General features: G+C 52.0%; 1 protein-coding gene and 1 long non-coding RNA gene across 12 annotated transcripts in view; one reads left to right on the plus strand and one right to left on the minus strand.

Annotated features, from left to right (window-relative positions):
* The window catches only part of ANK1 (ankyrin 1), a 241,341-nt gene that overhangs the window by 63,598 nt on the left and 151,160 nt on the right, over positions 1 to 26,583 (minus strand). For all 11 annotated transcript variants that reach the window (XM_027530143.1, XM_027530138.1, XM_027530140.1 and 8 more), the window contains exons 3-15: positions 17,793 to 17,891; positions 12,381 to 12,479; positions 11,519 to 11,617; positions 10,363 to 10,548; positions 9,248 to 9,346; positions 8,749 to 8,847; positions 8,387 to 8,485; positions 7,363 to 7,560; positions 4,713 to 4,811; positions 4,198 to 4,296; positions 3,643 to 3,741; positions 1,304 to 1,501; positions 769 to 867 (exon numbers count right to left, since the gene is read on the minus strand). In XM_027530143.1, coding sequence (XP_027385944.1) covers positions 769 to 867; positions 1,304 to 1,501; positions 3,643 to 3,741; positions 4,198 to 4,296; positions 4,713 to 4,811; positions 7,363 to 7,560; positions 8,387 to 8,485; positions 8,749 to 8,847; positions 9,248 to 9,346; positions 10,363 to 10,548; positions 11,519 to 11,617; positions 12,381 to 12,479; positions 17,793 to 17,891 — 1,572 coding nt within the window. The remainder of the gene's footprint in view (positions 1 to 768; positions 868 to 1,303; positions 1,502 to 3,642; positions 3,742 to 4,197; positions 4,297 to 4,712; positions 4,812 to 7,362; positions 7,561 to 8,386; positions 8,486 to 8,748; positions 8,848 to 9,247; positions 9,347 to 10,362; positions 10,549 to 11,518; positions 11,618 to 12,380; positions 12,480 to 17,792; positions 17,892 to 26,583) is intronic.
* On the plus strand, positions 12,486 to 16,990 carry LOC113885033. Its single transcript, XR_003509108.1, has 2 exons — positions 12,486 to 12,897; positions 16,728 to 16,990. It is a non-coding gene; the product is annotated as an uncharacterized LOC113885033 (long non-coding RNA).

Consider the following 26,583-nt stretch of genomic DNA (forward strand, 5'->3'; position numbering starts at 1 on the left):
TCCTGGGGGTCGCCGCCTCAGTGCTGGGGGGGGTCACCTCCTCAGTTCTGGGGGCCACTTCCTCACTCCTGGGGGCCACCTCCTCACTCCTGAGTGGGTCACCTTCTCAGTCCTGGGGGTCACCTCCTCAGTCCTGGGGGTCACTTCCTCAGTCCTGAGAGGGTCACCTCTTCAGTCCTAGGGGGTCACCCCCTCAGTCCTGGGGGCCACCTCCTCACTCCTGAGAGGGTCACCTCCTCACTCCTGGGGGGTCACCCCCTCAGTCCTGGGGGCCACCTCCTCACTCCTGAGAGGGTCACCTCCTCACTCCTGGGGGTCACCACCTCACTCCTGGGGGCCACCTCCTCAGTCCTGGAGGGTCACCTCTCTCCTGGGGGGTCACCTCCTCACTCCTGGGGGTCACCTCACTCCTGGGGGCCACCTCCTCAGTCCTGGAGGGTCACCTCACTCCTGGGGGGTCACCTCCTCACTCCTGGGGGTCATCTCACTCCTGGGAGCCACCTCCTCACTCCTGGGAGTCACCTCACTCCTGGAGGGTCACCTCCTCAGTCCTGCGGCCGACGGGGCAGTGCCCTCATCACTCTGGCTCAGAGTGGCCACCAGGTCTTTCTAGAAGGGCGCGGCATCATCAGGAAGATCAGTGCCCCCAGAGGCCACTCTCCCCGCGTGGCCACCCATTCACAAGGTAGAGATGCCACCACCCGTGGGAAGCTGCGCCTCCATCCTGGCTCCAATCTGACCCCGGATGGAACGCGAGGTCAAGCTCACCTTCCCGGCGGCGTTAGGGTGTGCATCGTGCTCCAGCAGCAGCTCTGCCATGCGCACCTTCCCGTACTTGGCTGCCACGTGGAGAGGGGTAAATCCTTTCTGAGGAGAAACACTGGCTCTCAGAAGCCTGGGAGCCTCCGCTGTCCTCCCCAGGGAAAGGGTCTGCATGCGGCCAAGGAGGCGCCCACCCCGGCTGGCACAGAGATGCAGGAAAAGGCACGGAATGGGCGGTCCCTCTTAGACACCCCGGACTGGCAACCAGTCCTCTTGTGACGGAGTCAGACTGCTTGTGCTGTTATTTGACAGCCAGTGAGCTGAAGGCCGGGGCTGGACCGTCATCCTTCTCTCATTCCAGAACCCACCTGGATTGTTCAGGGCAGACCCTGAGACATTCCATGATGAACGGATGAAGGCTGGGTGGGTGGATGAGAAACTACAGTTCAAGGCAACACAGGGGCGGGACGGCCCTCCCCAGCCTGGGACCCAGCGGAGACCAGCCTGCTGCTTCTGGACCACAGGAGGAGCAAGGCCATACCTTCGTCATGCACGTCTGGGACGCCTCCTTTTCCAGAAGGGCCAGCGCCGTCTCCACGTGGCCCTCTCGGGCCGCGATGTGCAGAGGGGTGTGCCCGGCAGTGGTGGCCAGGTTGGGGTTGGCATTATTTTCTAGCAGGAGCTTCACCATGTTTGTGTGGCCAATGCGAGCTGCACAGTGAAGTGGGGTCTGGTCATCCTGGAACCCAGAGCGAAAACAAAGAACAGGATGCTAAGGTTACTTAACCCAACTCTTCATTTTACACAGCAGGCAGGTGAGGCCCAGAGAAGTTAAGTGACTTTCTCAAAGCCACACAGCTAGTAAGAGGAAGAGCTGAGATTCAAGGCTCCAAGTTACAGAAACCAGTATGTTCTTTCTCATTTAATCCTTTTAACTCTCATTTAGTCCTATAACAACATTTCAAGTGAGTTCTTATTCCTAATTTGCCTAAAGACTTAGCCTTCCCATCTGTAAAATGGGAATAATGGTATTGACCTCATAGGGCTGTGGTTAGGATCAAGCAGACTGCATATACAAGAAGTCTCACACCGAGAATGGTGGAATCAAGACTGCCAGGAGAAATATCAATAATCTCAGATATGCAGATGACACCACCCTTATGGCAGAAAGCAAAGAGGAACTAAAAAGCCTCTTGATGAAAGTGAAAGAGGAGAGTGAAAAAGTTGGCTTAAAACTTTAACTTTCAGAAAACTAAGATCATGGCATCTGGTCCCATCACTTCATGGCAAATAGATGGGGAAACAGTGGGAGACTTTATTTTGGGGGGCTCCAAAATCACTGTAGATGGTGACTGCAACCATGAAATTAAATGATGCTTGCTTCTTGGAAGAAAAGTTATGACCAACCTAGACAGCATATTAAAAAGCAGAGACATTACTTTACCAACAAAGGTCCATCTAGTCAAAACTATGGTTTTTCCAGTAGTCATGTATGGATGTGAGAGTTGGACCATAAAGAAAGCTGAGCACCAAAGAATTGATGCTTTTACTGTGGTGTTGGAGAAGATTCTTGAGAGTCCCTTGGACAGCAAGGAGATCCAACCCAGTCCATCCTAAAGGAAATCAGTCCTGAATATTCACTGGAAGGAGTGGCGCTGAAGTGGAAACCATTGGAAAAGACCCTGATGCTGGGAAAGATTGAAGGTGGGAGAAGGGGACGACAGAGGATGAGATGGTTGGATGGCATCACCAACTTGATGGACATGAGTTTGAGTCAGCTCCAGGAGGTGGTGATGGACAGGGAAGCCTGGTGTGCTGCAGTCCATGGGGTCACAAAGAGTCAGAGGGGACTGAGCGACTGAGCGGAACTGAACTGATCCATTGTGGTTTTTCTCACAGGCAGACCTCAGAGACATTGTGGGTTTGGCCCCAGACCACGGCAATAAAATGGGTATCACAGTAAAGCGAATCACAGATTTTTTTTGGTTTCCCAGTGCTTATAAAATTATTTTTATATGATATTATTCTCTGTTATGTGTGCAGTGGCATTATGTCCAAATATATATATTTTTTTTAATTGAAAAATACTTCATTGCTAGAAAAATGCTAACTGCTTGACAACCTGGGTTGCCACAAACCTTCAACCAGTAAAAAACACATGATTTGCAAAGTGCACTAAAGCAAAGGGCAATTAAACCAGGGTGTCTGTCCTGTCTGAGTGTCTGCTTGTCTTTCTGCCTGAAGGCTTCCCTGGTTTTCTCTATGCCAAGGGTGATGGAGGGTCAGAACTGGAAAGGGCAAGATGACTTTTCATCCCCTGTCCGCCGCCGCTCCCCGTTTCCCCCTGAAACAGAAGCAGTCGGTGGGCCAGATCTCTGTTATTGGGCCCAGGGGTGGGGGTTCTGTCACACGGTCCAAACCCAGACCGCAGTCCTGACACTCAACAGCACCTCTGTGGCCTGTGCAGGAGGGACGTCTGATGGTCAGCAGCAATTCCTCCCCTTGGCTCACTCAGTCCCTCCGAGACGTCTGTTACCACCAGGGGGAGTCTTTTGTTTTCAGATTAAGTAATTCCTGATTTTCACCAGCAACACTTCCTTGAAAAAGTGACTTCTCTTCTGATACTATGACTGTAACCACCATGCATCCTTTCAGCTCCAAAACACTGCTCACTGGCCTTTTGTTTTCCTAAAGAAACAGCTCTGATGCCAGCACATGTCTGGCCCTCTCAGAAGCCCTGCAAAACAGGACCTGAGCGTTGGGTGCAACCATGTGGGCGGGGCAGGGAATCTCGGCCCCATGAGCCCTGCAGCCCGGCCTCGGAGCTCCTCCTGCACTTTAAGGCTCATGTCCAGGACCGCTGCTGCCTCCTGAACCCACCTTGGCCTTGGCGTTGACTTTGGCTTTGTTCTGGAGCAAATATTTGGCCACTTCCGTGTGCCCTGCTCTGGCTGCCATATGTAGCGGGGTCTCCACTTTCTGGAAAACAACAAAATTAGAGAAGTGTTAGCTTGCGCCGGGTTTCTAATAGGGCACACACAGAGGTCCATGGTGCCAGTTTGGGGGCTTTTCACCCAAGAGGTGGAGTTGCCCCAGCAAGCAACATCAGCCTTTAGCCTGGGGTGTGGGTGTCTGTGTGTGTGACTGTGTGTGTGTGTATGTGCACACAAGATACACTTAAAAGTAAGCCCCAGAGCAAAGGAATGTTTATAATGCACATATATTCCCAGAATAACACAGAAGTTTCCAAATTATTGTCTAAAATAAAATCCCAAGACTTACAGACATGTAACAAGTTTCACTGAGATACAGACATTCTCCCCAGGTCAGAAGTCCCTGCTATTCTGAGATTTCTGCCTCTGTCCAGGAGAGGAGAGCTTGGGCTCCTCTGAGCCCTCGGTCCCCAGCAAGGGCGGGCTCTGCCCACGGACTCACCACGTTGGAGACGTTGGGCGATGCTTCCCGCTGCAGCAGGCTCTTCACGATGGGCAGGTGCCCCATGAAGGAGGCCACGTGGAGAGGCGTCAGGCCAGACTGGAACAGACCAGAAGGGAGTGAGACAGGAGCCCTCCCTGTTCCTCCAGAGACACAGCCAGAGGGAGCTTAGGCTTTCCTGCCTCTAGGTGTTTTGGAACAGTTTTCCCAAGAAAGAGAGTTCAAGGAAATGGGTCTGCTTCCAGGAAATGGGGTGGGGGATGGGGGAAATCCCATTGCAGGGTGATTCCACAAATATTCACAACTCAGAATATTGCATCTGACCTTGGACAGCTCCCTGAGCTCTGACACAAGCTCTGGGTCTTATCCATCCCTGATTCATTCTTTTAGAGTTCTAGACTAGTACACGTGTGGACAAGGGCACACACAGACGCAGCCACAAAGGACACCTCTGAAGATGGCTATTAGAAGAAGACCCTCGGGGACTCTTGGCTCGCCCACGGGGTTCCCCTTACCTCTGTGACCGCGTCGATGGAGGCCCCCATCTTCAGCAGCAGCTCCATGACACGGATGTGGTTCTTCTTACAGGCGATGTGCAAGGGGGTAAAGCCATTCTGCAGCCCCACACAAAGGGAGACGGATGAGCAGGGGCTTACCCGCGAGCCCAGGGAACACCCCGACCACCTCGCTGATAAGAAGGCGGCCTCGGGCCCAGCCCATCAGTGGTTCCCACAAACCGGAAGAGGCAGGCGGTGTGCCCCATGCACCGGGCATGGTCCTGAACATGTTGTCTGCACAGCTTTTTTTTTTTTTAATTTGGTCGTGTTTTTGGATGCACTGAAAGAGCCTGCTGTTTAAAGTTTCCTTACTCTTCGGAAGGAAAGTTATGACCAACCTAGATAGCATATTGAAAAGCAGAGACATTACTTTGCCAACAAAGGTCCGTCTAGTCAAGGCTATGATTTTTCCTGTGGTCATGTGTGGATGTGAGAGTTGGACTGTGAAGAAGGCTGAGAGCCGAAGAATTGATGCTTTTGAACTGTGGTGTTGGAGAAGACTCTTGAGAGTCCCTTGGACTGCAAGGAGATCCAACCAGTCCATTCTGAAGGAGATCAGCCCTGGGATTTCTTTGGAAGGAATGATGCTAAAGTTGAAACTCCAGTACTTTGGCCACCTCATGCGAAGAGCTGACTCATTGGAAAAGACTCTGATGCTGGGAGGGACTGGGGGCAGGAGGAGAAGGGGACGACAGAGGATGAGATGGCTGGATGGCATCACTGACTCGATGGACATGAGTCTGAGTGAACTCCGGGAGTTGCTGATGGACAGGGAGGCCTGGCGTGCTGCGATTCATGGGGTCGCAAAGAGTCGGACATGACTGAGTGACTGAACTGAACTGAACTAAGGGGAAATTTACAATGAAGAGAACTTCTGTGAAGCACATCACATTCCCTCGTCCCTGGAACCGCTGATCAGCTTTTGGTCAAATGATTCCTGTACCTCATCCTTACTGTAACATGTTACGTGTGTTAGTTGCTCAGTCATGTCGATTCTTTGCGACCCCATGGATTATAACCCGCCAGGCTCCTCTGTCCATGGGATTCTCCAGGCAAGAATACTGGAGTGGGTTGCCATGCCCTGCTCCAGGGGATCTTCCCGACCCGGGGATCGAATCCAGATCTCCTGCACTGCAGGCAGACTCTTTACTATGTGAGCAGGAAATACTAGGATATAAACTCCGCAAGGGGAGGGATTTCTGTTTCCTTGGCTTTGTCTCTCTGCTTATTTTTTCAGTGCTTTAGCAGTTCTCAAGGTTATCCACCCCTATCCATTCATGGATAAGGTTGGGGGAGGGGAGTTTGTCTCAACCATTCCCAACCACAGGAATATTTGTGAATATCTAGGTGTTGGAGAGGACTCTTGAGAGTCCCTTGGACTGCAAGGAGATCCAACCAGTCCATCCTAAAGGAGATCAGTCCAGGGTGTTCTTTGGGAGGACCGATGCTAAAGCTGAAATTCCAATACTTTGACCACCTGATGTGAAGAGTTGACTCACTGGAAAAGACCCTGATGCTGGGAGGGATTGGGGGCAGGAGGAGAAGGGGACGACAGAGGATGAGATGGTTGGATGGCATCATCGACTCGATGGACATGGGTTTGGGTGGACTCTGGGAGTTGGTGATGGACAGGGAGGCCTGGTGTGCTGCGGTTCATGGGGTCACAAAGAGTCGGACATGATTGAGCAGTTGAACTTAACTGAACCGAGAGATATTTTTGATTGTCATCACTAGGGGAGGAGTGCTGTCAGTGCCTAGCGGCTGGAGACGGGATGCTGCTAAATAGCCTACCATTCACGGGCCAGTCTCCACACAACAAAGAATCCTGTTCGTGCTCAGTTGCTTCAGTCGTGTCTGACTCTTTGCAACTCCATGGACTGTAGCCCACGAGGCCCCTCTGTCCATGGGATTCTCCAGGCAAGATTACTGGAGTGGGTTGCCATGCCCTCCTCCAGGGGATCTTCCTGACCAAGGGATTAAATCCACGGCTCCTGCCTCTCCTACTTTGCAGGCAGATTCTTTATCACTGAGTCACTGGGGAAGCCCAGTGTTATGTGGGCTACAGCTAAGAATATCGGGTCCCCAACGTCAGTAGGGCTGAAGTCAAAAAACCCTGACTGCTCCAGACAATGCCCGGCTGGAGGGAGAGCTCAGGGGAAGCTTTCTGAATGAATGAATCAAGAGTGGATGAGCCATCCTTGTGGCCCTGGAAGCTGTCCTGTCTTCTAGATTCTCCTCCTCTGGGAAGGGGCAGAGAGGGGATGAGGGCCATGGGCAGGCTCTGTGCAGCGCTCCGGCCCCTCCAGGAACTTCCCAGGGAGCTCTCGGCCTGGGGCAAGGGAAGAGGAGCCACGATCCCAGCAGGGAATTTGCTTTAGGCTTGAGCTCCCCTCTGCTCAAGCCCCACAAGCACTGTGTGTGCCCCTTGGCCTGTTATGGGGGCTCGGTCATGAGGTGCAGGAACATGGCAGGCAGGGAGGTCATGGCTGCCTGGCCCCTGGCCTTGGGACCCCAGCCCTCCGCCTGCCCGGAGTCTCCAGGGTGGAGACTCAGCCCTGCAGTTCTGGCCCTCACTTCTCTGGCCCCTGCTCGCCAGCCTCCCACTCACCAGGGCTCTGGAGTTGGGTTTGGCCCCTTTATCCAGAAGCACCTTGGCCACCCTGTGGTGGCCGCAGTGGGCGGCCACGTGGAGAGGGGTCAGATGATCCAGGGTGATGTCATCAATCTCTGCGTTGTATTGCAATAGGAGTCGGACACAGTCGAGGTGGTCTCCCTGAGCCGCCATATGGATCGGGGACAGGCCATTCTGGTGAAGAGGGAAAGCAAGCAATTGCAAAGGAAATGAACACGGACATTCAGGGCACCGAGTCCAACCTCACTTCCCGTCTCCTCCCTAGCTGCAGTGCCTCCACATGGCTCTTGAGTGAGCCTGGTTTGTTCTGGCCTCCACACTCCTGCTGGTCTCGGATAGCAAACCTTCCCCTTCCCACTCGGCCAAATCCTCCAGGCCTGGAGGTGGTGTACACAGCACTGGGGCAGCCTGACAGCTTTAGCCCCACCCAGGAAGATTAAGACCTCATATTGGAACTGAGGGCCTTCTAACCCTGAAAGGACTTTGAGAACAACTATTTGGTTTCTTTTTAACATCATCCAGTCCACCCCAGGCTCTGAAGACTCCCTGAGCGCTCAGTTTCTGTCTTTTCTGGAGCTCGGGTAAAAGAGACGAGGCCAGATCTAGAGCTGAACAGACAAATGACAGCCTGAGGCTCAAAGCTGGCCCACTGCCTGTGCTTGTCAGTAAAGTTTTATTAGAACAGGGCGGCTTGTTTACACATTAGCCAGGGCTGCTTTCCCACTCCAGTGACGGACTTGAATCATTGTGACCTTGACCATGGCCTGCAAAGCCTAGAAGTATTTAATATCTGGCTCTTCAGAGAGAAAGTTAGCCAACCTTGATCTAGATAATAGAGCTGAGTGCCTCCCATGTGCCAGGCACTGGGGCCAACATTGCATACAGTGGCGAGGTTAGCGGTAGTAGCCTGTCTGTTTCTCAGAAACGGGATTCTACTCCGGGTCGGCCTGACCTGCAGCCCATGCCTAAAAGATGCTCTTCGCAGAAAGGAAGCCCACACCTTGGTTTTGGCTTGGATGGGTGCCCCGTGGTCCAGCAGGATCTCTGAGATTCGCAGGTGCCCATTCCGAGCTGCACAGTGGAGAGGTGTCAATTCATCCTTTAAAAGACAGTCAAAAAGAGAAAGCCCCAGAGGCGCCCATCAGAGGCTGCTGGAGAGAGCATCATCCCAGCCGGAGGGGCACATCGAGTCCTTAAGGATTAGCTCGATGGAGCTGTCTGGTCTCCAGCTGCCCCTGCGGGCTGCTCTAGAGGCTGGACGCCCTCCCCCCAGCTGGCCACGGAGAGCCCACCTCCCGGAGTGGGGCCCTGGCAGGTAGCACGCCCTCCCCTGGCCTCGGTGTGCAGCTTGCTGGCACCCACCTTGGTCCTTGTTTCTATTTGGGCCCCGCGGTCCAGCAGGAGCCGCACCATGATCACGTTCCCCCTGCGGGAGGCGATGTGCAGCGGCGTGATGCCGTTCTGGAAGGACGGACAGACTGTCAGGACATGCATCCTCCTGGGGGGAGGAGCAGCTGCCCCGCGGCCCCCACCCCGGTGCCCCTACCCCAAGACAGGCAGCCAGCCTGAGCCCACTGCTAGGACTCTTCTTGCTAAGAAAGATTTCCAAGCCTCTAAGGACAGGCCAGCATCGTGGTTCATCCCCGCAAGCTAGCAGAGCTGGGTCTCCCAGGGAGTCAACAACACGGGCTGGCTGCAATCTCTTAGAAACCCACCCGCTGGGAGCCTTAACAGACTCCAGGCTGTCCCACCTGCAATGCGAGGATGTCCTCGGTGCCACGAGAGGTGGGGGCACTGGATTCTAGACCCTCAGCCACCGCACGTGTGTGGGCACCCCCACCCCCACCCCTGAGAGCCTCACCTGGGGTGTGAAGTTGACGCTGGCTCCGCGGTTGAGGAGCAGCTGGGCTACGTTGAGGTTCTCGTAATGAGCTGCGATGTGGAGGGGGGTGAATCCCGTCTGGGGCACAAAAGAGCACAAGCAGCATTGTACTGCGTGCATTGTCATTTCTACCCAGGATCAGCCCAGGCTCCGAAAAGCTGGCAGGACCAGAGGACCCCACACGTGGGCAGATTTGGAGCGAAGGGGTCATCAGACATCCCACAGCAAGTTACATCCAAAAGTGAGGTGCTGCCTGTAGGGGGCGCCCAGTCTCTGGGTTCACATGGACAAACCACAGACCAGGGTCACCTCCAGCCCTTCAGATGGGGCCCAATCCTCTGAACGGCTGCTTCTGAAGAGATTTTCATGAATGAGAGAAGCGTTATGGGGTTATGACTTTAATCCTCGGGACAGTTTCAGCCGCTGCAGGGCTGCGATGACTCAGCTGGGTGGGCGAGGCAGACCTCTGACCTTTGGTGTGCCCCTTGCCATTATTCTGTTCCTGACCTTGCCCCACGAGTAATAACCCAGGTAGAGTTTTCCAGATGGAACCCCATGACTTCGGGGTGGGGGGTGGCGGGGGGTGCTGCATGACTGACTTGGTGCAAATACATCATCTCCTCAGGGAGGGAGACATTTACAGCCTAAACTTACAGACGGTGTGAACATCGAACAGCGTGGGCAGATGGCGGGCTGGCCAGGCCCCCAGGAGCCACTCCAGGGTCCCCTCTCCGTGTGGGGACGCCCACCTCCCTCTACCAGGGGATGGCCGGGGAATGGGCTGGAATACAATTCTAACACCACCAGGGGTCAGGCGCTGGATTCCAAGCCCTACTCTGGTCAGACACCCCTCCTGTCTCTCCGGGACGCTGCTCTGAATGACCCAGCACGTGTTTCTCCGCGTTGCCGGGGGATTTAAAGTGTGGCGCTAGTGTGGCTGCTGCGAATGGCGGGCGTGGCGCGGCTTGCTCGGGGTGCACACTGGGGCTTCTCTGGTCTGGGCTGGTCCCAGGGAACTAGCGGGGAATGCGTGGGGCCCCCGAGGCCTCCCAACCAGGGCCCCAGCGTGCTCCCAGCCCCGCCGGGCGCCTCACCTTGGAAAGCACGTCGGGGTTGGGGTCATTCTGCAGCAGCACGGCGGCCGTCCGCGTGTCGTCGTTGCGGGCTGCGATGTGCAGGGCGGGCAGGCGCACCTTGCCTTTCGTGCCGTAGTTGATGAGGTGTGCCACTACGTTCTCGTGGCCCTGCTGCAGGGCCACGGCCAGCGGGGTGAAGCCGTCCTGGGGGGCAGAGGAGAGACTCCTGTGTGCTGACCGACCTGACCGCTCCGTCCTTAGGGCGGGACCTGCGCTTCAGCGCTCAGGGCCCTTGCCCTCGGCCTGGGAGCGCCTCCCTCCTCCACGTCCTGCAAGCTCAGCTTAGTCGCCGCCTCCTCCCTAATGCCTTCCTTGGCTCCACTTTCATTCTCTGCCATCTCACAGCACGTGCGATAACTCTCCTATAGCACTTAATTTTTCCTTTATGACTTGTTCCGAGCTCTTTTACTGACCGCTGTACTGCCCTGTCTCTCTGCCTCCCTCCCTCTCACGTCATCACCCCGTGTCAGGACAGGGCCCTGGACGGATGGCCGACAATCAGGCCTTCATTCATTTCACAAAGATTACTGAACACCTACCAAACGCTGGAAACCACAGCAGGCACCGAGGTTTCAATTCTGAGCTACTGCTATTAAGCTCCTCGGTGTGTACCGGGGCACAGGGCCCCCTTGAACTGGCGAAGCAGAATGAAAACATCCATCTAATCATTGAGTCGTCTGATGCTAAGAGTCAAGAGAAGCTTTGGTTTCGTCTACTCCGATTCCATCATTTCACCAGTGACAAAACTCAGGGTCAAGTGACTTGTCCAAAGGTGTTTGTGGGCTCAGAGCAAGATGTTTATACTTCTTATAAAGGTCCGAGGCACACCTGTCACCCACATGCACACATGCCCCCCACCCCTGCCCAGCCTCCAGTGTTGGTCACAGTGGGAGTGACAGATTCACCCCTGCGGTAATTTCTCTGGTACGTGTCTGGGCATCCCACAACACCTGTGACTTTGTCTCTCAGCTCCTTGCAGGGTCTGACAGTGCCCTGGATGCTCATCACGACAGAGGATGCATCCCAAGCCATGTCCCAGGAACCCATGCCCCTGTGACCCTATCCTCCCCCCAAGACATGTTCAGCCATGAGGCCACATCCCCAAGGTACTTACTTCTGTGGCTACATTCTGATTAGCTCCGTTTTCCAGCAAAAATTTAACCACCTCCAAGTGATTCTCTTGTGCTGCCATGTACAGGGGGGTAAAGCCTTTCTGTAAACCAAGAGGAAAAGCCATTGGAATCCAGCCATGTCACTGCTGCTGCTAAGTCGCTTTAGTCGTGTCTGACTCTGTGCGACCCCATAGACGGCAGCCCACCAGGCTCACCCATCCCTGGGATTCTCCAGGCAAGAACACTGGAGTGGGTTACCATTTCCTTCTCCAATGCATGAAAGTGAAAAGTGAAAGTGAAGTCGCTCAGTCCTGTCCGGCTCTTAGCAACCCCATGGACTGATGGTGCTAAAACCGGTGCAAAATCCTCCAAACTGAAGGACGGCTCTTCCAATATCCTGTTTCCACCCAGCCCTGGGGGCAGCATTCCCACCTGTGTCTCCAGCTGTCAAAACTCATGACACTTTGCAGTGGCGAAGCGGGGTTACTGCAAAAGGCCTCCAGGTGGGGTGACCCTCCCCAGAAGTCTGCTTCTGCCCCTCCCAGAATGGTCAGCCTCTTCTGTGCACACACACGGCCCACTAATTTCACTCCCTTCTTCACACTCCCCCCCACCCCGCCATAATGCCTCTCCATACATAGACGAGACACAGCTAAACAAGACATATTATTCAACTCCAGGAACGGGGTCCACAATGACCCAGCCCACCGTGCTCAGAATGCCCACTGAAGCAGGAAAAGGCAAGAAAGCGTTTGGAGATGCCTGAATACACACGGACTTGGCCACACAGTGTGTGTACCCCCCTCCGCTCCCCGGGGTGAAGCGGACGGGCAGCCCCACCAGCCCCCGGGGCCCGAGCATCACCTGCGACTGGGCGTTGACGTTGGCGCCATAGTTGACGAGCTCCCGGACCACCTCGTCCTGACCCGCCAGGGCCGCGATGTGCAGCGCCGTGTTCCCCTTCTGCAACACAGGGGCGGACAGGAGGTTCCCGGGGCCTGCCGCAGCTGGGGGAAACATGCGCCAGCCCCGGGCAGGCAGCAGGCTTCCTTTGTGGCCCCAGGGGGCACACAGCATACACTCCTGTGCCTGACCCACCAGACCTCGTGAGCGGCACCGGAAGCCCGGGGAGGGAAATGCTTCCTGTCTTCCTGAAAAAACAATGCTCTGGAATAAGAGCGCCTCCTTCTCAGCTGATCGGCTGCACGCAGGCTCAGGGTCCCATCATCAGCGGAGACCCGCTGAAGCACTGCCGGGCAAGCCGGCTCCTTGGATGACCAGCTACTCGCAGGCTGTGGCTCTGCAGGATGGCATGGAGCCCCATGAGGCCCGGGACAAAGGAGGCTGCAGATCCCGTGGGACAGCACCCTGTGCCATGACGGTAACACCCACCGACCAGAGGCTGGACCAGAGCGGGCAGGGGATGGGGGGTGAAGCACCAGGCAGAAGCGGGAGGGTTGCTGCTGTTTAGTCGCCTATGCTATGCTATGCTAAGTCGCTTCAGTCGTGTCCGACTCTGTGCGACCCCATAGACGGCAGCCCACCAGGCTCCGCCGTCCCTGGGATTCTCCAGGCAAGAACACTGGAGTGGGTTGCCATTTCCTTCTCCAATGCATGGAAGAGAAAAGTGAAAGTGAAGTTGCTCAGTCGTGTCTGACTCTTAGCGACCCCACGGACTGCAGCCCACCAGGCTCCCCCGTCCATGGGATTTTCCAGGCAAGAGTACTGAAATGGGGTGCCATTGCCTTCTCCGTTTAGTCGCCTAGTTGTGTCCAACTCTTTACAACCCCGTGGACTGTAGCCTGCCAGGCTCCTCTGTCCATGGGATTTCCCAGGCAAGAATACTGGAGTGGGTTGCCATGCCCTCCTCCAGGGGATCTTCCCGACCCAGGGATTGAACCCACATCTCCTGCCTTACGGGCAGATTCTTTAACGCTGAGCCACCAGGGGAAGCCCGTCGACATAGGTGAAGGGGTGGGGAAGGTAATAAAACGGACTATGTAACATATATGAAGAGAATAAAAAATACGGAATTAGTGTGTGTGTGTCGGGGGGGGGGAATAAACAAAATAAAATCTGGCAACAGAAAATCCAAACAAAAAATATGAATAATAAAATACCGTGAGTCAGAGATCAGCAGGCAAGAGAGGAGAGAGAGTCCTTTCTCAGAAGGAACGCTAGACGAAAGTGAGGGTCACAGCTGTTCAAAGTCAGCTTTTCAGAAGGCTGCCTGTCTCCACTTCATTTAGTTGTTTCTCTGGGGTTTTATCTCGTCCCTAAAACCCGGGGTGTAACTTTCTGCTTTTTCACACTGATTAACTTTCTGTAACGTGGTTTGGTTTTAGTCATTATGGGACTGTGATTCTTTCTTGCTTCTTCTGTCTGCCCTGTGATGGAGGAGACTGAGGCTTGTGTAAGCTTCCTGATGGGAGGGACTGGTTAAAGTAAACTTTTTAAAAGCTGAGAACTGAGAGCAGAGACTAGGAAGCCAGGTTCTGAGAAGGTGGGGGGACAGGCAGGGTTTCTTGTCTGGCTCCGTCCTGGGTGTATGTAACTGCACTTTCTGGACAGGCTCGGGTCCTGTAGGCGTCGTTTGTTTCCAGGACGCCGCCTCCCTGCCTGGCTCCTCCCTGCTTCTCTGTGAAGTCCCTCTCGCCCACGTGACTCCAAGGGCACCCCTGCTCTAGGAGCCGCAGGCACTTGACAACGTCCATCAAATAAGGACCACAGCTGCACCCATCTGGCCCTCTGCTACGTGAGGAGCAGAGATTTCTCACGACCTCACTTTTTCTAGTTCAGGTGGCATATCAGCTCAGTTCAGTCGCTCAGCCATGTCCAACTCTCTGCGACCCCATGGACTGCAGCACGCCAGGCTTCCCTGTCCAACACCAACTCCTGGAGCTTGCTCACACTCATGTCCATCAATGATGACATCATCGAGTCGGTGATGCGGCATATGGTTTTTTTTTTTAATAATTATTTTTATTTGACTGCGCTGCATCTTAGTTGCAGTATGTGGGATCTAGTTCCCTGGCCAGGGATCGAACCTGGGCCCCCTGCATTGAGAACACAGAGACTTAGCCACCGGACCACCAGAGAAGTCCCTTTTTCTTTTTTTGGCATATGGTTTTTAACTATAGTTAGTTTCTAACTAAATTAATCCACTTGCTAATGCATTTTGGGAAACCCACCGAACTGGAATTTCAAATTCGGCCCTGGCGATGGGGCCACTGACCGGTCACTAGGAACCAAGTGCCTCCCCTGGGAGTCTGAGCATCAAATCCAAGCGCCTGGGGGGTGAGGGGCCCCCACGGGTCACTGCTGCCCCAGAGCCTCAGGGCTCAGGTTCTTGTCTCTACCGTGTGACATGATTCAGGGAGGAGTGTCCCCTGGTTACCTCCTGAACTTGTCTTTCTGATTTCTCCTTTTGGATAAGCAAAAGGGTTCTTTCTCAAATATCCATCAGAAAGCAAGAGCCAGAAATGAGTATATAGATGCTAATTTATCATTTTTCTTAGAAGTTCAAAGATCTTACATTTAGAGGCCTTGGCACCTGGGTCTGACTCATTCCCTGTACCGAGAGGAACAGGGTGCTGGCACAAGAACCTTCTCTAGGAATCAGGACTGGGACCTCCAGGCCTCCCCACCTAGAAGGAGGCACGCCGTGTCCATCCAATTATTTGCACAGGCCGAGCACGTGTGTGCCAGGCACCAGGCCAGCTCAGGAGGGGTTATCAAATGTTTCTTTCCATCTGCTCCTTCCTGCCTGACCCACTGCAGCAGGGCTCAACTGTATAAACCCATGTAGAGAAAGCTGGCCAGGGAGGGCTGTCGGGGCCCAGCTGTGGGTCTCAGCCCGTGACATCTTCATGATCTGGGCTGAAGGCAGCCCAGGTTGAGGAAGGGACCCCCCCCATCCACACACTTGCACATGCTGCAAGGCTCAGGAGAAAGCTCCCCAGCCTTGGGTTCAGAGTCACAGGGAGATGGGTTTTTCTCTGCCCCTCCCTCGGCGTGAAGGAACATGCCCTCAAAGCAGCAGGAAAAATTACTTAGCTATATTTGGATACACAAAGACCCAGTTTCTCCATTTCCAGGGAGTCCCAGAGCTCACGCCAGGGTGGGTGGCTGTGGTAGATGCTGAGTGAGGGTGGGGGTAGGGGGGGCGGTCAACGATGTTCGATCACCACCAGCCTGGATGCTCAGCTGGCCTCTGGAGGTGGAGGTGGGAGGCAGGGAACACATTTGCTTCACACTTTTAAAATTTCTAAGCACAGTTTAGGAATCTATATTGGTTTTGGCTTTTCAGTCGTGTCTTTTTTTAATCTTGCTCCTGCTTGCGAGACCCATTACAATTCCCCAATCTGTTGTGATTCTTGCTTTGCCCACGGTTTCAGCTTCACTCTTTTTTTTTTTTTTTAAACTCCCTCTGTTGGGCCCTCAGAAACCACGCCGGCTTATACCATCTCTATAAATAACAAAGACACACCAAGTGTTCGCTTGCAAAATACCAATCAAAGGGGGAAACTCGGAGCTCGTAAAACGTGCTAGAGCGTACTGTTTCTGCAGCTCCTGGGGGGATGCCAGAGAAAGCACAGCCGCTCCGTCCCCCACAGCCTATCAGACGGCCTTGTGCTTGCAGCCAGGTAGGCGAGAGCATCAGGAGAGAAAGAGCCGCAGACCCTTCACCCACAGAGGAAGCGGGTGGAAACAGCCAGTATCCGTCATTTGTTGTCAGTTGCGAAGCCATATCTGACTCTTTGCAACCCTAAGGACAGTCGCCCACCTGGCTATCCTCCACTATCTCCCAGAGCTTGCTCAAATTCACGTCCATCGAGTCGCTGACGCCATCCAACCACCTCATCCTCTGTCGTCCCCTTCTCCTGCCCTCAATCTATCCCAGCCTCAGGGTCTTTTCCAATAGGTCAGCTCTTTGCATCAGGTGGTCAAGGTGCTGGAGCTCCAGCTTCAGCATCAGTCCTTCCAGTGAATAATCAGTTTGTCATGGGGTTAGAAAATAAAATACGCTGTACACGCTCAGGAAGAGCAAGTCAGTCTATTTCACCCCTGAGATCTCTTCACCTTCGGGAAATGACATGAAAATTACAGACTTCTACCTCAGAGACGATTCTACTTTCATAATATTTTGGTATCTCACTTCATAACCATAAATTATGTCTGTTCTCTACATGTTGTTCTTCTTGTTCTCAGCTCGCGAGGCAGCAAAACGCTTGCTGTGTGAAACAAATCAGCGCTGTGCTCGAGGCCACGTTAAATAAACAGCAAATGAAAAATAAGACACAGAGGGGACCAGCCAAGGGGAAAAAAAACCCCACAGGATGTACGTAACAAAGGAAGGACGTAGGTAACAAAGGACATGGTAAACAGAGGTGATTGTTTGATTTAATGTTGTTTGTCTTTAAACGCTGGCTGAAGGGTGCTGAATAAACAAATAAGATGCATAAGAAATGAAACTGATTTCACAACATGTATAAATGCACTCGCAACATGTATCAATGCATCAATTTCATGGTTGTAGTTTCTGGACTTGAGTCACTGGTGTTTATAATCTACTGCTTTGGGGAGAAGCCTCCTGTTATGAGAGGTGTGATGCCAGCCATGCTCGGAGTAAAAAAGAACTCTGTTCGCTGTTCAAGGGACCCAGTAAAGAGAGCAGATGGGTTTGGAAGTGATCAAGGAGCAAGATCTCGAAATGATCAAGAACCTGCTGGAGAAGAATGAACGGGAGGGATCTGGATTCTTCCGAAGCCCTTACAAATGACATAGTCACCAATACTTATTTCTTTCTATGTAGACATTTTCTATACAGTACCATGTTTAACTTTCATACCAATCCTGCAACTGACTATGAGAATCCCCATTTTAAAGATGCGTATACTAAGGCCTCTCACTGGCTGAGTCACTCGCTTAAGGTCACAGAGTACGAAGCACCTCAGCGAGGATTTGGACACGAGGCGCCTGCCTGTGGACCTTCCAGTGCTCTCAGCCTGGGACGGCGTGAAGCCACTGGGAGAGGGGTTGTGTTTTTAGGTTTATAGTCTAGCGATGAGGATAAAGGCCCCCCGAATTTTGTGGAAATGGGATCCTGTGCTTTCCAAGTGACTTCAGGGGCTCATAGACCTAGGAAGCAACTGAAAGGAGAGACGTTCAGAAGCAGGACTGGGTTTCTGTCATGAAGGACCGGTTTCTTCAGCCTGCAGGTTTGGGGCGACGCGTGAATTTCAGGGGAGAGCTCTGGCTCCCCAAGAGACGTACCTTGGTTGTGGTTTCCAGGATAATCTCTTTGTGCAGAAGTTCAACCACCATCTTCACGTGGCCTTCTTTAGAGGCCAGATGTAAGCCGTTCAACCCATTCTGTGGAGAGCAGAGAGGCAGGGAGGGTGGGGTTAGAGGGTCCGTGTGTCCTGAGGCCCCTGCCCCCGAGGGGAAGCGAAAGGGCCGGAAGGGGAGACCCGAGGGACCCCGGAGGGGTGTCTACCCAGGCTCAGGACTGAGCCAGGCTGGCTCCAGAGCAGGGTTTCTGTAGCGAGTCAGATGGAAAGAAAGAGGGTGGTAACAAGCCCCCCACCCTCGGGTGTGAATGAAGTGTGGAAGCTCTCATAAAACCAGCAGCGACCTTGAAATTCACATCTTAGCCGGGCGCAGGCACCACTTAACTGGGATGGTCTAGCTTTAACCCCCTGGTTAATTTTCACAGCAGCAACCAGAAACGGCAAAGCAGCAACACCCGGGTCTCCTAAGCATTTGTAGAGCTAGATGGATGTTTAGTAAAATAATGCATTTTGGAAGAAGGTCATCGGAAAACTAAATACCATCAATCATCTGGCTGTAAGATTTCCTCTACAGAAGAGTTAGTATTAAAATAGCCCCTTGGGGGAATTCCCTGGCAGTCCAGCTGCTGGGGCTCCTTGATTTCATTGCCGAGGGTGCAGGTTCAATCCCCGGTCAGGGAACTAAAATCACACAACCCTTCCAGTGTGGCCAAATAATAATAAAATAAAGCCAGTAATTTATCTAAAAAATAGTTCTAGGGTATATCATAAGTCTGAGAGAAAAAGTATATGATATCATTTATAAGTGAAATCTAAAAAATAATACAAATGAATCTCTTTTCAAAACAAATAGGCTCACAGACACAGAATAAATGTATGGTTAACCAAAGAGGAAGTTGGGGAGGGATAAACTGGGAATGTGGGATTAACAGATACAAAAGACTATACATATAACATAAACAGCTAGGGTTTACTGTACAGCACAGGGGCTATATTCAACATCTTGCAATAACCTATAATGGAAAAGAATCTGAAAATATATGTAAATATATAGGGGTTCCCGGGGTGGTGCTAGTGGTAAAGAACCTGCAAGCCAAAGCAGGAGATATAAGAGATTCAGGTTCCATCCCTGGGTCGGGAAGATCCACTGAAGGAGGGCATGGCAACCCACTCCAGTATTCTCACCTGGAGAATCCCAGGGACAGAGGAGCCTGGTGGGCTACAGTCCATGGGGTCACAGAGTCAGACATGACCGAAGCGACTTAGCACACACTCATGTATAACTGAATCACTTTGGTATATACCCGAAGCTAACACAATGTTGTAAACAACTATACTTCAGTGAAATAAAATAGCCCCTTGGCTACCTTGGCATTTCAAATAGGATCAAAACTTGTCTGACAGTTAAATTTTAGGGGGAAAAAAAAAACAAGCAAACATTTTTCAGGCCCAATCATCAGTCCACAAAAGCAGAACTCCCTCAGTCAGCAGCTGACGCTCCAGCTGCCCCGGTGGAGTTCCTCTGGGTCCTAGAGTCAGGAGCCAGTCAGCCCCAGTGGTCCCCCTCTGCCTCTGATTCGTTTGCCCTTGCACTCAGATATCTCAAAACTTCCTGGCAAAAGCCGAATTCAAAGGGAGTTACTCAGAGCACAGATAAGTGACTACATGATGGCTGTCAGTTCCAATGCAGAAGGAGATCTCGGTTCCACATAGAGAATGGTTTTCACCAGTCAGTGATCTCCAGCCACCTCCTTCCCCACCAGCAATTCTCCCTTCTTCCCACGTTCCCCTCCCTGTCTCCTCTGCTGCTCAACCCTGTGCTCACACGTCCCCTTTCAGGGGGTGCCCCGGGGCCACCTCGGGCTCTGGCCAGTAAGAAAGACCCTCGCCACAAGGATGGAGGGACTTGGTTCCTGCTGATGTGAGCGGAGGGGTCTCTGGCTCACCCATCTTCAAACACCTCTGCAGCTCCACCTCGGGGTCCCGAAACACCCACTTTCACTTTGCATCCGGGCACCATTTTCAGAAGGTTCCAGTTAAACCACACATATCCTGCCTGGGAGTGGTAGTGTCCCCACCCATGAACAGATGGGTCCTGTTGCTTTGCTAAAACCACAGAGGAGAGTGCTGAGCGATCACTGCAGGCACGCGACACAGGTGCCTCGTGACGGGAGAGGGGACCCGAGAGTAAGGACGTGTATGAGACCGTCTTTACGTCGGGTCTTGGATGCGGCAAATACAACAGGTGCCTTGGGTATCAGAAGACAGCCAAGAGTAGGCTTGAGGGCAGCTCGGGGTTGAAGTACACCAGCCCCCCTCAAATCATCTTGGAAACACAGACTTGCAGAAAAGCAATTTGTCAGGTGACCTGCTAGTGGCCCCAGGAGCCACTCTCCAGCTTTGCATCCTGACTCAGTACTGGGGTGGGTCTTCACGGCAGAAGACCCTCTCCCTCACCAGCACTGTGATCTGCAATCCCGTCTACACACCCAACAGCCACCTAGTCTGGAAGGTTCAGTGTGCTGAGCGCAGGCATGCTGAGCATGGTTACGCGGGTACTCAGGATGGTGTGTGTGGTCATGGGAATCACAGTCTGCTCACCGCAGGGGTCTCGGCTGTGGCTGTGCTTGTGCATGGTGGGTGTGTGTGTGCGTGTGTGCACGTGCGCGCGCGCGTGTGTGTGTGTGTGTTGACTGCTAGGGTTTCAGTGGTGCTGTGGGTTGCAGTCACCTTCCGGGGGCAGTTACTGGCCCTGAATATGCCTCAAAGCTGGGGAAGTGGCAAGTCTAGAAAGAAAACACTCATGTTTACTGCTAAAGCCCCAGGGTGACTGTCCCTGCTCTTTGGAGCCTCAGGGTCAGTGTACTATCTGCCCGGAGAAGGCCGGTGTCCAGCAGGATGCTGGAGATCCCTGGATCCTGAGGAAACGGAGGCCTGGAACAGTCAAATGCCTGGCTCAGGTCACACAGCCTTTCTAGGGCACCGCCACAGACAGAGCTAACCCGATTCCCCAGAAGAAAGGGTTTGCGTTTTTGTTTCTTTTCAACCGGAGGGACTACTATGTCTCTTTTCATAGACGATGAAAGCACGGTTGTCCTTTGTGATTACCAGGCAGCCTAGAGGGACTTCCCAGTCACCGTAAGCGTCCCCGTGGGGCTGGCCACGAGCCCTGTAGATGGTCCCCAGGATTTTACTCATTTGCTGCCCTGGTCCAGAGGAAGCCCCTCTGCTTCCCTCCTTAAGTCACATGCCCCTCCCGAAGCTGCACTCTGGCAGAAGACAAGGATGGTCTAAATAGATCAGCGTCTCCAATACTCTACTCAGCTTCCACCTCAGCTCCTGGTTCAAAGATGTCTTCTTGATGGCTCATTTTTCTCACTTTGTAACCCAGTCACCCTAAGGTACTTTCAAGTCCATTTCTGGGATGATCTGAATGCAGCGCCCTCACCAGGACTCCAGGGTAAGCCCCACATGGCACAGCTATGAGAAGTGTGCAAAAGGCTCCAGAGGTTTGGTCACGGCTGTGACAAACTCCTGTCCCAGCGACCGTCGCTTCAGGCCGAGCACACACTTAATCCGCTTCTGCAGACATTTACTGAGGACCTGTTCCGTGCGTGGCACCGTGCTAGGTGCTAGGGAGGCCTGAAACACAAACCCTGAGTCTCGAAGGACTCAGTTTTGTAGAGAAAAGAGATGCATAGACAAATGAGAAATCATGTGAACAATGCCCCAAATGCAGGTATAGGACCATGTAGCACAGACGAGAAAGGAGTTGCTTGGTTAAAGGGGTCAGAAAGCTTCATGGAGGTCTTTTCAGGGCAGCCTGCACGCAGCCACGGGCGCAAGTCCATTGACAATGGCAACGCGAGTTTGAATTCCAAACCCATGAGCTCAAATTCTAGAAACCATGTCCCCAGCCATTCTCATCAAGCGCCCTCCTCTTTCTTCTGTGAAGCAGCTGAATACAAGGGATGCACAAACCCCCAGACCAACTGCAGCAAGTCTTGTCCAGTAGGTGGGCTCAGCGGGTGGATGACTGCTCACCTCCAGCAGCTGAAGTCACTGAAAGCCTGAAAGTGACTTTACTGCACATGTACACGAAGAAACTTGTACAACTGACTTATTAGAGGCACAGCTAGTCTGTATAGGAGACTACTTTCAGTATTTCAAGAGTGTTTTATGAATAAACACCTCATTTCATACTACCTTTTTATTTCAGCAGATTTGTTATTGCTCAAATACAAAAAGGGGAGGGGTGCAAATTCTGGGAGCTTCTTGTTCTTAGCTGTAACTATGGACAGAGGCGGACTATAATCTACCACCCCTTTAAAATCAGGATCCATGTGCTGTATTGGAGTTAAATCAAGGTTCAAGCTGATCAGTTCAATTCAGTCGTTCAGTCGTGTCCGACTCTTTGCAACTCCACGGACTGCAGCACGCTAGGCCTCCCTGTCCATCACCAACTCCTGGAGCTTGCGAGTTGGTGATGCCATCCAACCATCTCATCCTCTGTCGTCCCCTTCTCCTCCTGCCTTCAATCTTTCCCAGCATCAGGGTCTTTTCTAATGAGTCAGTTTCACATAAGGTGGCCAAATTACTGGAGTTTCAGCTTCAGCATCAGTCCTTCCAATGAATATTCAGGACTGATTTCTTTAAGGATTGACTGGTTGGATTTCCTTGCAGTCCAAGGGACTCTCAAGAGTCTTCTCCAACACCACAGTTCAAAAGCATCAGTTCTTCAGTGGTCAGCTTTCTTTATAGTCCAACTCTCACATCCATACATGACTATTAGGAAAACCATAGCTTTGACTAGACGGACCTTTGTCAACAAAGTAATGTCTCTGCTTTTTAATATGCCGTCTAGGTTGGTCATAGCTTTTCTTCCAGGGAGCAAGCGTCTTTTAATTCATGACTACAGTCACTATCTACAGTGATTTTGGAGCCCCCCCTCCCCAAAATAAAGTCTCTCACGCTTTCCATTGTTTCCCCATCTATTTGCCAAGATGTTGGCTACAAGTAAAAGGCTGCTGAATCTTCCTCAAACCTTTTCAGCTGGTCCAGCTAACCTGACAATGACTCCACTCCGTGCCAAATGGCAGACAGGCTACTGAGGGGGACTGTGGGGAGAAATCACCTATTCCTTCACTCAAATAACTGGGTGTAGAAGATAAACAAGAAGGAGATGGAGGGATATTAGAGGAAAAGGTTCAACTAAATTAGAAACTGGGGAGCAAAGCAGCAGCTACTTGTGGCTGTTTTCTAACACGTGCCTTTCTCAGGAAAATGCCAGCTTGCCAATTCCTCTTCTTAAAGACACCTGCTTCTGGGTCTCCACCTACACACACGTTAAACCAACTGATTTTGTTCCACAGCCCTTTCCTGCTCGGTTCTGTTTCTCTTTCATTACTCTTTTCCTTTTTTCCTCCAGTTTCGATCATTTCTATAGACTTATCATCAAGTTCTTGATTCTTTTCTCAGCTGTGTCCAGTCTACTCTTGGGCCTGTTGAATAAATTTCTCATCGCCAAGAAAGTTTTTTTTTTTTTTTTTTTTTTAAATTTCTAGCATTTCTTACAATCTAGCCCATTTCTTACTGGGCTCTTTCTTATAGTTGGGGCTTCCCTGGTGGCTCAGATGATAAAGAATCTGCCTGTAATACAGGATATGTGGGTTCAAACCCTGGGTTGGGAAGATCCCCTGGAGAAGGAAACAGCAACCCACTCCAGTATTCTTGCCTGAAAAATTCCATGGACAGAGGAGCTTGGCAGGCTACAGTCCATGGGGTCACAAAGACTGTGACAGAGCTGAGCAACTAAGACCTTTCTACAGTTTTCACCCCTCTGCTAAAACTTCCTCTGTTCGTGAATAGTGTCCATTTTCCCTACTGGATCCATATTAAGCACAGTTAAAGTCCATCTGATAGTTCCAACCTCCAGGTCGTCATCCCTGAGTCTGGTTCTGTTGATGGCTTTGTCTATTGACAATGCTTTGTTTTCTCTTACTTTGGGTGCATGTGTGTATAGTAATTTTTAATTGAGTGCCAGACATTATACACAGAAGAACAGTAGAGACTGAAGTAATTTGTGTCTGGAAATGGGCATGCCTCTTCTTCTGAGAAGCTGTTAGCACAGGAGTGGGGGTGGGGGAGCTGGGTCAATGCACTCAGGAGTTGGCCTGCGCCTGGGTGTTTGGTGACTCCTGGCGCACACAGCCTTTGGCAGGCTTCTGTCACCTTGAGTCCAGAGCTGGAGCTGGGATGCCAGAGGCCTATTCTGTGTTCCCGATCTCCCCTCAGCTTCCAGCGCATCCTGGCACGCCTGTGCCTCCACTGGGGTCTTTCTCCACACTCTTGCCCCCCTCCCTGCAGTCCTACATTCTTCCTTGTTACAAGGTTGGAGCAGAGAGCTTCTCTTCTGTCCTGGCCCAGCTTCAGCCTTAGGCAGGCTTTGCTCTTGGACCTGAAAGGTGGAAGTTGTTTTTTTTTTTTCATCATTTCTTCCCCTCTTCTCCATAGCAGCAAAACATGCCTTGTCTCTATACTTGGTGTTGAGTGACACTTCCTTGCTCTTCCTCCACTAGCAGAAGCAGACCTCTGCTTTTTTTTTCTTGGTACAAAACAGTTACTGGCCCCAGTTTCCTGCCCTCCCTAGGGGTACAGAGGTTGTGCCCCCGCTTTCCTGCAGGGGTCTCTGGCTGTGTCCTGGGGCTGGAAGCTTTCCCACCCTCACCAAAGGCAGAGGCAGTGTGACTACTTCTCCCCTAGACACGGGATTTCTGCCTGGGGTCTGAAGGGGAGAGACTCTATTTTTGCTTCACTTAAATGAAAAGTCTAGAATGCAGGCAAGGCTTTGTCTGTGGTCCCCTCCACCCCGATCCCACAGTCGCAGGCAACACCTGCTATCCTGTGGCGAGCTCTCTGCTCCCCAGGGACGCTCTCTGATCTGATTTACTCCAGTATTTCTCAGGAGCACCTCGTAGAGGTCTGAGGTTCCAGACACACTGCAGCCACGCTGGCCTGCTAGCCAAGAATCTGTTAAGACATCGGCTTTATGGCAACAGCTTTTCTCTCCTGGATCTACCAAAACTGAAACGGTGGCCTCTCCTAGGAGGGCTTGTCTCTTTTGAGAATTCGGCCAACCTTGCTGCCTTGAGATCTCAGCTTTCTGATAGGCTTAGGGGAAACTGTAATTCTGCAGAGTATCCAGGCATTTTTTTTTTTTTTTGCTGTTAGGGTGGGAGCAGTGTTCTTTGAAGCTTTTCACATCCTAGAAACTCTATCCTGAGTCTCCAAGGCCGCCTGGCCGCCATATGCTCTTGTCCCACATGGTCTTAACACGGCAGACAACCATTTTAGTATCTTTCTGGCAAAAAGATTTATGCCAAGCACTCACACCTGGGGTTGTTCATCTGCCTTTGCTCTTTTTTTTTTTTTTTTTCAGGTAAAATGTCAATTTAGTGGGTTCTTCTGAGCAGCAATCTGTCTGATGGGAGGGAAAGGAGATCTCAGCCAGGCTGTGTTTCTTTTAACATTTTTAAGGAGAAAGGGGAAAAAAATCACTCAGCCTGAATGATTTAATTTGCAGTATTTTCTTGTACCAACTGTGAAAAATTCCACTGGCAAAACAGACAATTCTAGACATTTGTTCTCAGTAAATGATCGCTCTGTTTCATGTCTCTGATTGCCCCAATTACGCTAATTGATTTCTCAACGTACAAATACAGGAGACGTGTCACAGGAAATTCAAACTCTCGTCCTGTCCAGAGTAGAGGACTGTTCCAGATGGAGAGGCCACGGTGTCCGGAGACCCTTGGCCTCTTTGGAAACTCCAGAACACCTCCAAGGCTGACGCTGGTGTGCTGGTGTGGACATGCTGTGTTCCACGCCTTTTCTCACACTTGGTGATCCTTTCACCTGCACACACAGCCGGTCCTGCCCGCACGGGTACAGTTTCTGGCTGTGTCCTAAGGACCTCGTGGCCACCTGCCCCTCCCACCCCACTGCCCCCCAAAACTCATGATTCTAGCCCCTACCCCTTTTCTCTGAGCTAAGCAATGTCTGCTCCTGTAGCGACTGGGAAGCATGGCCTTTTTATTCATAAACACCTACTACCTTACTATTGATTGGACTTATCAGGTTAATTAATTGGCTGTGCTACCGCCAGAGGCAATGGAGCCCTGGGCAGGGGAAGCTTTGATGGGGAAGGAAAGGAGTGGAGTCCTGGAAGAACAAGCCAGAGTAGCGGCAGAGAAAGCCAAGAAGCCAAGGACCCCAGAGGGGAACAAGAAGAAGCCGGAGAGGGGCTTCTAGGTAACTTGCCTTCAGGTGGTCGGCAAACAGTGAGAGCCTCTCCCATAACAGACAAGGACGTGCACACAGAGCATCACACACCTAGTTCTTATACGTTATACCCACTTTCCCGTTCACTCTGGATCCTCTGTTAGCTTGTTATATCCGTCCAGAGAAGGTAAGTATTCTACTCTATGTTACAGAAGCTTAATTTCCTGAATAACAACCTGCTGATGCATTTGTGACCTCTGGCTTTGCTCTATTATTGGTTCTTATTTGTGGAGCAAGATCACTGACGTTATATATTTGCAGGTCTGCCGCCCTGAAACAGAGCAGGAAATAAGAATCTGAATGGGGCACTGGAGAGAAACAAAAAGGTCAAAATGGTGGCCATCCCTCGTCTGAATCCTGAAATTGATGGGAAATAGAGAAAGGGTCAGGTAAGAAGGAGAGGCAGAGACCACGGAAACCAAAGGCCAAGGAGACGA

This window comes from Bos indicus x Bos taurus, chromosome 27 (assembly GCF_003369695.1).
Source record: "Bos indicus x Bos taurus breed Angus x Brahman F1 hybrid chromosome 27, Bos_hybrid_MaternalHap_v2.0, whole genome shotgun sequence".
Taxonomy (NCBI): domain Eukaryota; kingdom Metazoa; phylum Chordata; class Mammalia; order Artiodactyla; family Bovidae; genus Bos; species Bos indicus x Bos taurus.